Source organism: Eptatretus burgeri, chromosome 7 (assembly GCF_056783735.1).
Source record: "Eptatretus burgeri isolate ZD-2024b chromosome 7, Ebu_testis_v1, whole genome shotgun sequence".
Classification (NCBI taxonomy): Eukaryota; Metazoa; Chordata; class Myxini; order Myxiniformes; family Myxinidae; genus Eptatretus; species Eptatretus burgeri.
The window spans coordinates 29,093,454-29,107,657 of NC_140967.1; the positions used below are offsets into that span (position 1 = coordinate 29,093,454).

Sequence of the window (14,204 nt, forward strand, 5' to 3'; positions counted from 1 at the left end):
TTCTCACAGGGCTGTGCCAGTGCTGCTGAAGCAGTGCGCCCCCTGCATGTTTGAGCAGAAATTTGTAATTTAGTCACGGTGCCGGTGATGGCTCGCCTACTCTTCGCGAAGGACACTGCGCGATCTTCAACGTCCACCAACTAATGCCAGGGAAATTTGACACCCAGCTCATCATCAATTAGAGGAACAGCACACATTGATGCTTCGCCGTACCTGCGAAACACCGTGATGATCATTTTTATATCTGGGTCGGGACTTGAACCCAAGCTAGACAACTCAAGAGGTGAGTGTGCATACCTCGAGGCTATCCTGCCAGCAGCCAAATAAAATTATTAAATTCTAGTCATGTAGCTATGATGGAATTGCTTATTTTCTCCATATATTTGATCAACCTTTTATTACCTCCACCACTGAAGGTGGACCGAGGTTATGTTTTCACTCCTATCTGTGTCTGTCTGTCTGTGAGCAGGATATCTCAAAAGGTTATGGACGGATTCAGACTAAACAATGGGCCGGTTGGGTATGTGCCAAGGATGAAGTGATTCGATTTTGGTGAAGACCTGGCTCCAGATCTGATAATTTAATTTTTTTTTTATTTAAAAGTGATTCTTCACCATTGAAGGATGGAGCCAAAAACAAAATAGAGCATGATATTTCAAAAAGTTGTGGATGGATTATGACGAAACTTGTGGATGAGTTTGGTAAGAGACGAGAACAAGACAATTAGATTTTGGTGAAGGTCCGGATACAGATCCAGCCTATCAGTGGGATGCAAACTGTAAACTGTTCAGCCTGGCGGAGGTATGCTCTCCAGCGAGTGCCATTCTAGTTTATTATCAGTTTTTTTTATTGCTATTGCTATTATTATTATCAGAATTTTGCTCTTCCCTGTACCATTTGTCATTACGATGCACATTGTCAGTATAATTGTTACACATTGTGCCACATCATTTGTACCAATAAATAGCCTCGGGTCCAAGGACAGCAGCGAGCTTTTCAGACGCCACATTTCAAGTATTTCTTTGAAACCTAATAAGTAATAACTGAAAACATCAATGCAGCAATTGCAAAACGTTTGTGCTGACAGCAATGGTAATATCCTGCAGCACAATAACGAAAGCGAGCACAGGCACATACCACAAGTGGTACTTGGAGCAGGGATGACAGCTCGTCCTGATCCTCTATTGAAGTGCGTGGATGTACCAATCCCCCCTGGTTGCTGAATGCACAATAGCTGCCGACCAGAACTTGTTCTGCCACCGTTTGCCGGAATACTTCCACTCGTAGTATGTCCTCAAGGATCTCTTCGGTTTCCTGTGGTGTAAAAAAAAAAAAAAATAAGCTGCTGTTCAAACTGCACAGAACCTCAAGAACTCAAACTACACACTTCATTGACGCGTCTCTCCTTGATATACAAGCCAAAGTAGACAAGGCTCAACATGAACGGTTGCCCAGGATTAACCAAAATTTGGCGGCGGGCAATCAAGATTATCGTCCCTGGAACATGTATGTACAAAACGATGTTTTGATGTATAAAAACGACCTCCCGGATCGATAATAAGTTAATTAATCAATAAAATGTGATTTTCCTTTATTATATTCTACACGTGATCTTGCATGAACGCCTGCGAAGGTGCAAATGTAATCTGAAAGGCGGTGTATGTGTTAATTGCGTTCACTCGCTGGTCACATTTCCCGATCCGAAAATGTGAAATTTCCAATCAAAGTAGTGTGTGGAGGTGTGTGCACGCAAGGTGCGCCAGTCCGTGATTATATACGGCCCTTCACTAAGCTAACCATGCATTCAACCGTGATGAACACGGACGTACCTTGCTCAACACTCACGTGGTCGTTTGCAAAACCAAGTTATGATTGACCCATGGAATAGTGGTTGTGCTAAATGACCAATTGTGATTTTATGATCCGATTAATATTGTCATCAAAAAGACTGGTAATCTACACTATAATACTCTCCCCGACAGTGTCAGTGTGTCTGTCCGTTCATGGTCTTGTTTCCCCCGTTCAAGGAGGGGCTTCAAAATTAAATCTCTACCATTTTGTTTGCTCCACACAGCTCTGAGGCTCCATAGGCCTCTTTTGTAAGGCTCACACTTTCTGACTCTCCACTGCTTTATCTCAACTCTAATTTGATATCCGATTTCATTTTTCAGTTGCCAAAATGGTTTTAAGACTTGGATGCAAAAAAAACGGGAAGAAAAATACCGACGAAAATGGAAACTTTTAAAGGAAAAACGTATTTTAATAGCCGTTTCTGGTCAGGCGCAATGCAGAGAGGGGGCAGAGGATAGGAGGGAAGAGGATAGACAGAATGGGGGGAGGGGGGAGGTGAGAGAGTGGGGGAGGAGAGCATGGACAGTTGGGGGAGGGGGGAGTTGTAACAAAGCTTTTGAAATAATAAACACTTCGAAGGACCCCTTTGAAAACTCTCCCCGGCCACAGGAAGGGGGGGGGGGAGGAAGAGAGGGAGAAGGGGGAGGGGGGTGCTACGTCATGCCCGTGGTGCTGCTTTGGCTTCAAATACATAAATGTGTAATTTCTATATATATATATATATATATATATATATATATATATATATATATATATATATTTTTTTTAAACGTTAACCTTTCATAGATTTCTTTTAATTTTGTGTAGAACACCTCGAGGGACCTTGAGCAATGAGATTTATGCATGGTATATAGGACCCCTTTGAAAGCTTTTCGTTCGGGGAGGGGGAGGGAGGGAGGGAGAAGGGGGATGGAGGGAGAGAGGGAGGAGGGGGATAGTGGGAGGGAGGTAAGGAGGGGGAGAGAGGGAGAGAAAAAGAGGACAAAGTGAGAGTGTGAGGGAGGGTGAGAGTGTGAGGGAGGGGGGGTGTGAGGGAGGGGAGAGTGAGGGAGGGGAGAGTGAGGGAGGGGGAGAGTGAGGGAGGGGGAGAGTGAGGGAGGGGGAGAGAGTGAGGGAGGGGAGAGAGTGAGGGAGGGGGAGAGAGTGAGGGAGGGGAGAGAGTGAGGGAGGGGGAGGATGTGAGGGGGGAAGTGAGGGAGGGGGAGAGTGGGAGGGAGGGGGAGAGTGGGAGGGAGGGGGAGAGTGGGAGGGAGGAGGGGTGTGAGGGAGGGGGAGGATGTGAGGGAGGGGAGGATGTGAGGGAGGGGAGGATGTGAGGGAGGGGGAGGATGTGAGGGAGGGGGAGGATGTGAGGGGGAGGATGTGAGGAGGGGAAGTGAGGGAGGGGAGAGAGTGAGGGAGGGGGAGAGAGTGAGGGAGGGGGAGAGAGTGAGGGAGGGGAGAGAGTGAGGGAGGGAGAGAGTGAGGGAGGGGAGAGAGTGAGGGAGGGGGAGAGAGGGAGGGAGGGGGAGAGAGTGAGGGAGGGGGAGAGAGTGAGGGAGGGGGAGAGAGTGAGGGAGGGGGAGAGAGTGAGGGAGGGGGAGAGAGTGAGGGAGGGGGAGAGAGGGGGAGAGAGTGAGAGAGGGGGAGAGTGGGAGGGAGGGGAGAGTGGGAGGGAGGGGGAGAGTGTGAGGGAGGAGGAGAGTGTGAGGGAGGGGGAGAGTGTGAGGGAGGGGGAGAGTGTGAGGGAGGGGAGAGTGTGAGGGAGGGGAGAGTGTGAGGGAGGGGGAGAGTGTGAGGGAGGGAGAGAGTGGGAGGGAGTGGGAGGGGAGAGAGTGAGGGAGGGGGAGAGAGTGAGGGAGGGGGAGAGAGTGAGGGAGGGGGAGAGAGTGAGGGAGGGGGAGAGAGTGAGGGAGGGGGAGAGAGTGAGGGAGGGGGAGAGAGTGAGGAGGGGGAGAGAGTGAGGGAGGGGGAGAGAGTGAGAGAGGAGAGAGTGAGAGAGGGGGAGAGAGTGAGAGAGGGGGTGAGAGTGAGAGAGGGGGAGAGAGTGAGAGAGGGGGAGAGTGTGAGGGAGGGGGAGAGTGTGAGGGAGGGGAGAGTGTGAGGGAGGAGGAGAGTGTGAGGGAGGGGGAGAGTGTGAGGGAGGGGGAGAGTGTGAGGGAGGGGGAGAGTGTGAGGGAGGGGAGAGTGTGAGGGAGGGGAGAGTGTGAGGGAGGGGAGAGTGTGAGGGAGGGGGAGAGTGTGAGGGAGGGGAGAGTGTGAGGGAGGGGAGAGTGTGAGGGAGGGAGAGAGTGGGAGGGAGGGGGAGGGGAGAGTGAGGGAGGGGGAGAGTGTGAGGGAGGGAGAGAGTGGGAGGGAGGGGAGGGGAGAGTGAGGGAGGGGGAGAGTGAGAGGGAGGGGAGAGTGGGAGGGAGGGGGAGAGTGGGAGGGAGGGGAGAGTGGGAGGGAGGGGGAGAGTGGGAGGGAGGGGGAGAGTGGGAAAGAGGATGAGAGTGGGAGGGAGGGGGAGGGAGAGAGAAGAATAAGAGAGAGGGAAGAAGAAGGGAGAGGGAAGAAGAAGGGAGAGGGAAGAAGAAGGGAGAGGGAAGAAGAAGGGAGAGGGAAGAAGAGGAAGAGGAGAAGAAGAAGAGGAGAAGAAGAGAGAGGTGAAGGAGGAGGAGAAGAGAGTGGGGGTGGAGGAAAGAGTGGGGAGCGTAGAGGGGAGGGTTGAAGTCTTGAAGTCACATTTTACATTATGTGCAATTTCCATGGGTCCCGACTGGTAGGCTATGTTTTCACCCCTATTTGTTTGTGTCTGTCTGTAGCAGGTTAAACAAAAAAAAGAAGTGAGCAAAAAGTTAGTTACGGATTAGGATGAAACTTAATGGACAGGTTGCGCTCTTCCAAGTGCATTTCGAGTTATTATTATTATTATTATTTTATATATAAAGCATATGCATCAACAAAAAGAATTATTTAAAATGATTTCACAGGAAAAGAAAAATTGTGACCCGAGACAAACAGCTTGTAAAACACGGTTACGTCGCATACGATATATCAGTTTATTTGATCATGCAAGCAAGTTTCCGAGAACCGAGTAAGGGACGGGGTGAATAATTAATGAGATTCAACCTGTGCCAAGCGAAATTTCATTTAATCTCGAGGGACAATTTTCAACATCCGAAGTAATGACGAGTCAGAAAAGGCGGTCTCAATTTGGGTTTATTCTTGCTAAAAGACGAGGTGTTGAAGCAGATCATCGAGAGGAGAGCGTTCCTGTTGATAGATGGGATGATGAAGGGGATTCTCATGTTCATCTGCTTCCATGAGCACCGCTAGCCTTGTACAGCTGTTGGCGTGCATAATTACCGTATCAATTTGTTGCAGTGGAAGTTATTCAGAAAACGATTGAATTTTTTTTTCCAGGCAACCAAAATTTTGAAGCGGTTGCCCCACCGGTCAACCCACACAAATGTTTGTGTTGAGCACGAAAGTAGAGATTATAAACTTTGTAACATCCAAAAACTCCAGGCACTAATTCATACCCAAACTCTACAGCAATCATTTTTGTGGTTGATAATAGCTTATCATCTGGCAATAGACCACTAGCAAAACAAGCAATTCCAATCTGCCATGTAGGACACACACGGTCGAGGTCGGGATGGACGAGGGCTACGTAATCATTGCAGGCGACGACGTTCCCCAGGGCAGAGAGGCGTTCCTCGATCCGGCGCAGTGACACACTGTCAGGCAAAGCATTCCGTACGTGCTGGAGCTCCTGATCCGTCGTACTGTTGGGAACCAGCAAGCCATGCCGGTTACCTGTGTCGAGGTGATAAAGTTCATGTTATTTACGTACTGTCCGATAACAGAAGAAGTAATGCTTTTATTTTCACAAACACAAAATGGTTTCAATATACAGATCAACCTATTTGATTGACCCTCATCAAACCCTTTGAAAGGTCAAGCCAAATGCCGCTCTCATTCCGAAAGCACGAAAGGAAAATGGTGGCACTTCAATGCACATCTATAGTATAAAACGAGCTCGTCTCGGCATGCCTGCATCCGTCCGGCAAGAAATGTCCTTTCGGGGATACCACAAATCAAGCCCAATCTGCAAACAGTGTGATATGGTTGAGAAAGGTGAGGATAGATGGGCCGGTTTCAAACAGTGTGATGTAGTTGAGCAAGGTGAGGAAAGATGGGCCAGTTTCAAATAGTGTGATGTAGTGGAGTAAGGTGAGGATAGATGGGCTGGTTTCAAACAGTATGATATAGTAAAGTGAGGTGAGGATAGATGGGCTGGTTTCAAACAGTATGGTATAGTTGAGTGTGGTGAGGATTGATGGTCCAGTTTCAAACAGGACGTGCGATTACACCACATTTTGCTCCATTTGTTACAGGTGAGAAAAGGATATGAAAAAAGCACCTGATATTTCGATAATCGATTCGCAAGTTTTTTTTTTTTAAAGGGTGAAAGTTTATTTTTCACCCGGTACCCCTTCCAGCCCGGTAATAAAAAGGACATAAAAGGTCAGGTGGATAAGTTGATTTGTACCAGGTCAAAGCAAAAACATAATAAATTTTAATCAAACACTTTTCCAACAGTCGTTAAATGACTGCCAACCGAGAATGTGAAAATTCGTGTTTTTATTCACATTCTATACAAAACCAAAATCAAAATCGATTTCATTATTTTTAACTCAAAAATATTCCTTTAATCGTAGAAACAAAACCTCAGTTAATTTTACAGGCTGCCAGGTCGACCACAGTTCATTGAAGCTGCCAAAACGAAGCGAATACGGAATAGAGTTTAAAAAAAAAAAATTCGAGAATTGAGAATACACATCGTATGAAACAGATTTTAGCACAACCAGACGCAGGTGTTTGCCAAGACAATGGATCAAATACAGAATGAAGCAAACAGTTGATGGTTTCTGTGAGTAAAAGTGTGCGTAGCTGCTTGCGGGGTTGGGGAAAGGATGTCGAAGTTATTTTGTACGAGACAAGATATGAAGCAGATAAGTGAAAGATATAAAGTAAATCCATTAAAGGGGAAAATAAATATAAACAATTACTATATTTGGTAAAAGCGTTCAAGTCATGGCATCTTCCTTGGTGGGAGGAGAGATAAGTTAATCACATCTGTATCAACCCCCAACTGCTAAGCATATCAGATCGAGCCGTTGGCTATTAAATGTAAATATGTTGATGTTAAATAAGAGGTGAGGTATTTATAAGTAACAAATATGAGAATAACACCACCACAGGATATTATGGAAAAAAAACGACTTGTGAGAATCACGTGGTGTGCAAGCGATCAGGTCGATGGTCAGGAGGAAAGGCCGTGCGGTGTCGGTTGGAGAGATCAGAGTGGCGAGCACTTCGATGAATGCAAGCTCTTGAAAAGCAAGTCCAAGGTATACCCACTGAAGCGCTGAGTTTATCAGGATTAATGGAAATAGATGTTGATTATATATATATATATATATATATATATATATATATATATATATATATATATATATATATATATATATATATATATATATTGTTACGGTTGTGGAAATTCGCAAACCACCATTCAGGTCCCGTAGGTGAGATATCTCTGTAAGTACCTGTGTAGTTAACCCAAACCCGTTGTTTAGAGGGATTTAATGTGATTCATTCGGGCTGCGACACTTTGAGATAGTCGTTTTTCTGTTCTATCTTTATTTTGAACCAACCACGCTCCAACCGTCAGACAACAACAACGCTAACAGCCACGACCTTTACCTTCACAACTCGCTCCCGCAAACATCGCATCACCGCCATTCCAAACGGCACCATGGCCATCGGCCACCGCCGGAAACCCTCCACCACCTTCACCTCCCTCCTTCTACGGCCATTCCCGCACCACCTGTGAGCACCGAGCGTCGGGCTGTCCTGGGCTCGTACAAGATACGCGCCGAGCCGCGAGTGCAAATAGCGGCCTTTCCGAGGAGAATTCGGATCAGGAATGCTACACGCCCACTTCTGATCCGTCCAATTAGGAAGTGCAGGGCGGCTTGGCCCCGCCTCCAGGCGCGTCTGTCTGGAATCAAGATATGCAAATTCTAGGATCAGGGGAGATTCACACCCCTTTTCCTGCGTCCAATCGGCGAGCGTGGCTCCGCCCTCGAGGAGATCCTGATCCGGAAATTTGCATATCGTTTTCTCCTGCCGACCTATAAAACGGCGAGCGCGAGGCGAATGAAACGAGTTGTTGCGCGGAGAGTCAGTTTTGGTGGCAGAGAGTGGAGTAGGGAGACGGAGGCAGTCAAGTCGGGTTGGAGAGCGGAGTAGAGTTGGGAGGCGAAGGCGTCAAGGTGTTTTTCTGCAGTCGGCTGAGGAGAATTGGGGGAAGAGTCCAAGGAGCTCGGGTCCAAGGCAGGGAAGACGGCGGTCGGCGACGAGGTCGCGGTGGGATCGCTCGTCGCGGGACCCAAGCCAGCCAACCATTCTCCTTCCCCCAGGGCATCAACAATTCCCCCCCCCCTTTTCCCGCACGCTGAGATAGTGCGAAAAGGGGGCCCCGTTCCCACCCCACTCCAAGCGGTGCCAACGAAACCCGCGAAGGAGCACGAAGTCGGGGCACCGCCACACAGCCACATTTGCGGCTCATCACGAGGACGCGGGTAGGACCCCCCCCCCCGTCTCATGGGCCTGACCGCTCCTTCAGGCCCCGCGCACACATTGGCCTACGGGCCCATCTGCCCCCTTGCCTATGAAGGTGGCTTGTTTCCTTTGCTTTTGAGTAAATGTGTGTCGGCTCCAGTCTGGTGAAGTAAAACTGTTTAAGTGTTGCCATGTGTTGGTCTTAGTCGGTAGTATCTCTGCGTCATTGTTTCTTTTGTTGCATTTGATATATGTGCATTCTGTTTGGCTGTATATGTGTGCTCTCCGTGTGCCGTGGAATAAATGTGCATTATGTTGAACTGTTTTCCCGTTTCGTTTCGTCTTTCTTAAATTGAATCTCCATCTTGCTTCACGTAAAGGGTTCGTTCGTAGTGGGCTTAAAATGCCCGATAATTAATCGGAACCATCGAGGCCGACGATAACACCGCTCGGTTATCCCGATAGTACGGAACGGGCCGCCCAAGCGGCTCGTGTCCGGAGTCGACCTGCGGTGAGGTACGATCGCCCGGTTTACCATCCGCGTGGGTACTTAGGTAGGTCGAGTTTGGCGAACAACCCTATCCTACGCGGGTGGCCGATTGGCACGATTGTGGTGAGGTCGAAAGGCCCACCCGTGACTGGCTCCGGGCGATAGTTCCCGGAGGGTCACGACTGAATTGTCCGTCCGGTGGGCGACGTGCCGCAATTCGAGTCACGTGGCCGTTCGCACGCCGGCGGGCGCGAATTCGCAACAATATATATATATATATATATATATATATATATATATATATATATATATATATATATATATATATATATATATATATATATATATATATATTAGGGTGCTTCATAATAGGGGGTAAAAAAATAAAAGTATGAATATTCATGCTCCCTGGTTGTGCCTTTGTTCCATTTGACAGTAGAAACACACACCAAATATGAAGCAGATTGGAGGATGTTATGGGATTCCTCAAGTTGGCACAATATTGTTGAAATTTGCCAAACTGCAACTGACAACTTGCCGTCGAATATGCACAACGCAGTACACTTCACAATTAATATGGTTGTGTGATATTTTCAAAAACCACAGCAGTCATATAGGATGAAAGAATAGTTTTTCCAAGGAGACCTAGATGAGCTTTTTGACATTGCAGTGCAAAATGCCCTCTCCATAATGGACATAATTCTGCCAACTTGAGGAACCCCTAAATATCATGGAATTTTGTTCATTTTTGACCTATAAGTTCTTATGGGGTATTGCAACAAAGGCAAAATCAGGGAGTAGCAAAAATCAAACTTTCATTTTTTTGGAACACCCCAATATACATATATATATATATATATATATATATATATATATATATATATATATATATATATATATATATATATATTCACAGTGCTTCTCCAATTTGACAAACGTTTCAGTCATTACTCCTCATGCATGAAGAGAAACGTGGGGAGAAGCAATTGGTTCATTTCTGTCTCTGTCTGTCTGCAAATGTCATTTTATGATCGATGAACAACTGAACTTCAATTGAATGTTACATTTTGAACATGCATCGGAAAACGACCGTGTAGTTCAGCAGGACTTTGGCTCTGAATTTGTCCCGATCATGCATGCGTGGAGAGGAGCGAGATAATGTTTTTACTCTGTGTGCCTGTCTGGCAAACAAACAAACATTTAAAACAATTCCAAACAGGAAAATGACCGTCTTTTAAGGACGTCATAAAGGACACAAACGTCAGGCACGAAGAACTAAGGTAACGTGTTAAATAAGGTGGTGTATAAGTCCAGAAGATCAACGGTGATAAACTGCTGAAATTTTTAGATCCTCGTGGAGGATCTCTAAGTCTTACTCACGTTGTTGTTCTTCATCTTCTTCTTGTGGACTTTGTTGTTTCACAGCCTACAGTTTTCATCGAAACTTCCTGAAACTTGGCATATATATGTACAAATACCCCGCGCAGACAGTAACCATCTCAGATTGTGAAAATTCCTCCTAGAAAAAAAAAGTTACGACGTCAAAATATCTCCGCTAATGGAAATCGCCTAAAAAATTATCTCCGAAACTAGGCAAGCTTTTTGAATTCGCTTTGCGGGAATCGAACAGGGCATTAGCAGAGATGAATTACCCCACATATGATACATCACTATGACGTCATATCAATTTTTATGATGTCATTCCTATTTTTTGACATTTTTTGTTTCACAACCCAGAGTTTTCATCGGATCTTCGTGAAACTTGCCATGTATGTGCAGAAAGCCCACGCGCAGGCAGTAACCATCTCCAATTTTGGAAGTTCTTCCTAGAAAACAAGTTGACGTCATAATATCGCCGCTAATGGAAATCGCCCGTACCATTATCTCCGAAACTAGGCAAGCTGTTTGAATTTTGTTTGCGGGAATCAAGCCGGGCATTAGCACAGATAATAATTTATCGCAAACCTGAAACATCACAAACATATTCGTTTTTATGACATCATCATTAAGAGGACGAGGATCTTAGCTCAACTGAGCTTGTTTTTTCTACAATCTTTAAAATCTTTTTATTTCAATTGAATTATAGATTTGAACACCATCAAACACAAATCTCCTTATTGGCACTCTCAAGACCCTTCAGTTTCGCAGTACTTGGACAAAATATTACAGCATTTTACAGAATCTCGACCAATCAAATTTGCTTCTCGCAGACCCCGCCCATGTCCTTTTTTTCTCTCTCGACTGCATGGGGTTATGTGTTCCATGAACTCCCATTGTGAAAGAGTGTAACGTACATCCCTGAAAGGTAAATCAGTCACACAATATCTTTAATTAGAGCCCATATACGAGGAGTAGTGACATGGCCTATCCCGGAAATTTCTGGTCACGTGGGTCATGGCTCATGGGTACCATTTTGTGTCCATCGAGAGCTCATTGAATGAGCACACAATAGCTCATCATTATTTTTAAAATGACAGGATGGATGCATCAATTAATCAGATAAGGGTTTCAAAATGTATAGATTCACTACAGATGTTGGAAGGAAAAAAAAATTGGGAAAATAAAGTTGTCATCTGAAGTGGAAACCGACATCATGTGATTTCTGGGCCAGGTAAGTTGTCGTCCCATGCGTGTACATTTATGTGTGGTGCTCTAATGTGTAATCGTATTGTAGTTGGTAGTTAGGTACAACTCGTAAACAGACATAAACCATCATCAAAACAGCGATCGACGAGAAGGGCACTCGGTAGACGCAGACGAATTCACCACGCAATGCCAACTCCAGAAAATATATCAGGCCCAATAATTTTTTGAAATATCATGGTATATTTTTGGACCCATCTCTCAATGGTGAAGAATCTATTTTAAAATTAAATAATTCTCGTATCAGGATCTGGATTCGGATCTTCACCAAAATTGAATCAATTTCTCCTCGTCACACACACACAACCTGTCCCACCAAGTTTCGTCCGAATCAGTCCCCAACTTTTTGAGATATTGTGCTACTTATCGTTTTTGGACCCATCTCTCAATGGTGAAGAATCACTGAAAATGTTCCACTAGCCGGATCTGGATCTTCAGCAAAACCTAATCGGTTTGTCCTTGTGACACACCCAAACTGTCCACAAAATTTCATCAGAATCCATCCACAACATTTTCAGAATTCCTGCACATAAACAAACAAACAAACAAACAAACAAAGAAACAAACAATCAGACTGGGATGAAAACAACGTTTTTCCACCTTCGGTGGTGGAGGTAATAATTTATGACATATCAAGAACATCCTGGCAAAGTTGCTTACGAGTAAACACATCACTTGTGTGTCTGCAATGCAAGTTACATCATTTATTTATTCCAATTCGTGTAAGTGTTGCAGTTAACACTGGTCACCAACATGCCGTGGTCCATGACATGGTTATGGCCATTTCATGTTAAAAATAAATAAATAAATAAAAGAATGAAGGATTACATGCACAGGCATGTCTTCAATGACACAGTACTACTCGTGTTAAAATAAACGATGCGTTGGGGAAAAAAACCAACAAAAAAAACCTTTCACTTATGGCTCATCTTCATTTTAATGAAGCCCCCTTTTATTCCTTCTTTGTTCTTTCAAAAATTTTTCTTTCCGTTCCGTTTGATCGCACAGAAAAAGTTTCCATATTTCCCGATCCACATCTTCTCAACAGACTGTCAGGATATGGCCTCGAGGTACAAACACTCGTCTCTTAGCTACTTTGCCCGAGTTTGAATCCTGACAGCTTAAAAAAAAACAAACAAAACAAAATCGCAGTGTTTTTTTCTGGCAGGCGATTGATTCGTCAATGTTTGTGCCGTCCCTCGGATGGAAGTTAAGCCGGGTGGTTGCGTCTGGTGTCAAAGATCCCAGGATGTCCTTCACCAAGAGAGGCGAGTTATCACCAGTATCTTGGCCAAATTACAAAATTCCTGCACCGACTACTGGGAAGGCAATGGCAAACCACCCAGTATAACCCTTTCCAAGCAGCCAAGGACCTGCCTTCAGGCAGACACACGTGCGTATCTGGTGTAGATCGTGTGCCTCCATTTCTCTCTTTCACTTCTTTCGAATTTCTGCATTCTGTCACGACCTAAAGTTTGTGTGTCTGTGTCTGTGTCTGTGTCTGTGTCTGTGTCTGTGTCTGTGTCTGTGTCTGTGTCTGTGTCTGTGTCTGTGTCTGTCTGTCTGTGTCTGTCTGTCTGTGTCTGTCTGTCTGTGTCTGTCTGTCTGTGTGTCTGTCTGTGTCTGTCTGTCTGTGTGTCTGTCTGTGTCTGTCTGTCTGTGTCTGTCTGTCTGTGTCTGTCTGTCTGTGTCTGTCTGTCTGTGTCTGTCTGTCTGTCTGTCTGTCTGTGTCTGTCTGTCTGTCTGTCTGTCTGTCTGTCTGTCTGTGTCTGTCTGTCTGTCTCTGTGTCTGTCTGTCTGTGTCTGTCTGTCTCTGTCTCTGTCTGTCTGTGTCTGTCTGTCTGTGTCTGTCTGTCTGTGTCTGTCTGTCTGTGTCTGTCTGTCTGTGTCTGTCTGTCTGTGTCTGTCTGTCTGTGTCTGTCTGTCTGTGTCTGTCTCTGTGTCTGTCTCTGTGTCTGTCTCTGTGTCTGTCTCTGTGTCTGTCTCTGTGTCTGTCTCTGTGTCTGTCTCTGTGTCTGTCTCTGTGTCTGTCTCTGTGTCTGTCTCTGTGTCTGTCTCTGTGTCTGTCTCTGTGTCTGTCTCTGTGTCTGTCTCTGTGTCTGTCTCTGTGTCTGTCTCTGTGTCTGTCTCTGTGTCTGTCTCTGTGTCTGTCTCTGTGTCTGTCTCTGTGTCTGTCTCTGTGTCTGTCTCTGTGTCTGTCTCTGTGTCTGTCTCTGTGTCTGTCTCTGTGTCTGTCTCTGTGTCTGTCTCTGTGTCTGTCTCTGTGTCTGTCTCTGTGTCTGTCTCTGTGTCTGTCTCTGTGTCTGTCTCTGTGTCTGTCTCTGTGTCTGTCTCTGTGTCTGTCTCTGTGTCTGTCTCTGTGTCTGTCTCTGTGTCTGTCTCTGTGTCTGTCTCTGTGTCTGTCTCTGTGTCTGTCTCTGTGTCTGTCTCTGTGTCTGTCTCTGTGTCTGTCTCTGTGTCTGTCTCTGTGTCTGTCTCTGTGTCTGTCTCTGTGTCTGTCTCTGTGTCTGTCTCTGTGTCTGTCTCTGTGTCTGTCTCTGTGTCTGTCTCTGTGTCTGTCTCTGTGTCTGTCTCTGTGTCTGTCTCTGTGTCTGTCTCTGTGTCTGTCTCTGTGTCTGTCTCTGTG

At 45.8% G+C, this 14,204-nt stretch overlaps 1 protein-coding gene across 1 annotated transcript in view; it reads right to left on the minus strand.

Moving 5' to 3' along the window:
• EIF6 (eukaryotic translation initiation factor 6) overlaps nt 1-14,204 on the minus strand; it is a 47,530-nt gene that overhangs the window by 8,135 nt on the left and 25,191 nt on the right. Inside the window, exons 3-4 of the mRNA XM_085887869.1 lie at nt 5,456-5,631; nt 1,138-1,314 (exon numbers count right to left, since the gene is read on the minus strand). Coding sequence (XP_085743995.1) covers nt 1,138-1,314; nt 5,456-5,631 — 353 coding nt within the window. The remainder of the gene's footprint in view (nt 1-1,137; nt 1,315-5,455; nt 5,632-14,204) is intronic.